Here is a 2,101-nt window from a genome sequence, read left to right on the forward strand (position 1 = left end):
GGGGCGGGGTCGGGCCTGGGCCCCGCGTCTGCCAGTCAGGGCCCCTCAGGGCCTCGGCGCAGGCTAGCGAGGGGCCAGGGGCCGGTAAAGGGACACTTAGAGAAGTGTGGGTGGGGTGCATGGAAATCAAGGGGTGGTGGGGCCTGCGTGGCCGTAGCCACAGCCTCCTGGCTGTTTGCTGAAAGGAGGGCAGGCCTGGAGGGCAAGCTAGGAGGAAAAGCGCTGACCGCACTGTCCAGGGCCTCCGGACTCCTGGGCACGGCGGTGGGAAAAGTTGGAGCTGGAGGGGTCCCGGGGGAAGTGTGGAAACCCCACACCCATATCTTCCGGAGCGAGTCGGTGGCGGCTCCGGTAAAGTTGATAATAGTGGGCTGGTCAGACTTGGGGGTCCCATCTGCGGGCTCAAAGGCTCTCCAGCCGGGGTTTCGCCACCTGCGGATGGAGTTCGTTGTCGCTACTCGGGCCGTGTGAGGACCGGGAGGGAGCGTGGGTGCAGCATTCCACAGCACCGAGCAGCAGCGCAGCTCACATCTCGCCTTCTCTGGACAAGGCCGAGCGGCGGGTCTTAGAAGAGGAGCTGACAGTTCATCTCTCTGTCCCTGGGGACACCATCCTCATCAACAACCGCCCGGGCCCTCGAGAGCCACCCCCCTACCAGGAGCCCCGGCCTCGCGGGAACCCAGCCCACCCTGCCCCCAGTGTCCCCAATGGCTCTGGTAAGACCTGCCTCGCTCTGGGTCTGCCTGCGTCCTCCGCCTGTTTTCTGATTGTGTTCCTTTCCTGTCCCCTTGCTTTTATGTCGCCCCCAGTTTCAACTCATTTTCTTATTCTGTGTCTCTGGTCGCTACCCACTCCAGCAGTCCATGTCCCGACCGTATAATCTCAGGAGCTTGCCGCGTGCCTGCCACCCATGTCCCAGCGGTCTCCTCCTGGCCCTGCGTCCATACACGCCTCCCTCTCTTCTCTGTTGGGCTCTCCCATTGTGTCTTCCTGGCCCTCTCCTTTCTCCTAGACTCACCCGTCCATTATTCATCATCTGCCCACCTATCTATATGCATACATCATTCATCATGTATCTCATTCATTCCACCCATCCAACCATTTATCCATCACCCATCCACCCATCCAGTCATCCATCCATCCTCCATCCATGCATTCATCCAACCATCCATCTATTCGTCCATCCATGCAGCCAGCCATCTGTTCATCCATCCATTATCCTTCCAGCTAACCAGCACTCTCCACATCTTGGTTTTATCCTGTTTCTCTTCATACATTGGTCTTGCCCTATTCCGGGTCGCCTTGTCTGTCCAGCCTTGAGTCTCACCCCTTCCCCGTGTCCCCCACCCCTCCTTCTCCCGACAGCGTTGCTGCTCTCCAATCCGGCCTACCGCCTCCTTCTGGCCACTTACGCCCGTCCCCCTCGAGGCCCGGGCCCCCCCACACCCGCCTGGGCCAAACCCACCAACACCCAGGGTAAGCCCCTCTGCCCTGGACTCCGCCAGGCTCCCCACGCCTCTATGGGGACAGGGAAGGCCCTCACACCTCGCACTGCCTCCTCGCCTCACTGTGGCCTCTGCTCCCGAGTTCCCACGGAGGCCTCTCTTGTGCCCTGAGCTCTCCTCTGCTGCTCGCTCCTTTCATGGCCTCCCCTTGAGCTGAGGAGTGGGAAGCCCCCTGGCCCTCAGCTCTGCCCCTCCTCCTCTCCCACCTCATCCCCTCAGCTCTCCAGAGCGAGAGGAGGCTGCGGGGCTGCCCGGCTCTCCTGTGACTCCTTTGTTCTCCCCTCTCCAGAGCTTCGAGGAGGAGGGCCTCTCACCCTGGGTGCTGGCCCTGTCCCCCCATGTGTCCTCTCTCCGCGGTCCCCGAGGTGAAGGCCCGCCCCTCCTTCTGTCTGCCCTCCTCTCCTGGTGTTGCCTTCTCACTGTTGCCCTCCTCCAGGCTGAGGGGCGGCTCTGCCCCCCTCCTGTCTGTGGACCCTGTTGTGCGGGCCTGAGGGACGTCCCTCCCCTCTGTGTGCCCCTGTCTCTGCTTGTCTTTGAGCTCGGTGTGTGGGTCAGGGGTGGGGTGATGAGGGCAGGGAGACACCGAGGCTGAAGGT

At 62.3% G+C, this 2,101-nt stretch overlaps 1 protein-coding gene across 1 annotated transcript in view; it reads left to right on the forward strand.

The window, feature by feature from the left end:
• Positions 1-2,101, forward strand: part of DDR1 (discoidin domain receptor tyrosine kinase 1) — a 19,091-nt gene that overhangs the window by 13,356 nt on the left and 3,634 nt on the right. The window contains exons 10-11 of the mRNA XM_015570996.1: positions 551-716; positions 1,366-1,476. Coding sequence (XP_015426482.1) covers positions 551-716; positions 1,366-1,476 — 277 coding nt within the window. The remainder of the gene's footprint in view (positions 1-550; positions 717-1,365; positions 1,477-2,101) is intronic.

The sequence above is a fragment of the Myotis davidii genome, unplaced genomic scaffold (assembly GCF_000327345.1).
Source record: "Myotis davidii unplaced genomic scaffold, ASM32734v1 scaffold988, whole genome shotgun sequence".
Taxonomy (NCBI): Eukaryota; Metazoa; Chordata; class Mammalia; order Chiroptera; family Vespertilionidae; genus Myotis; species Myotis davidii.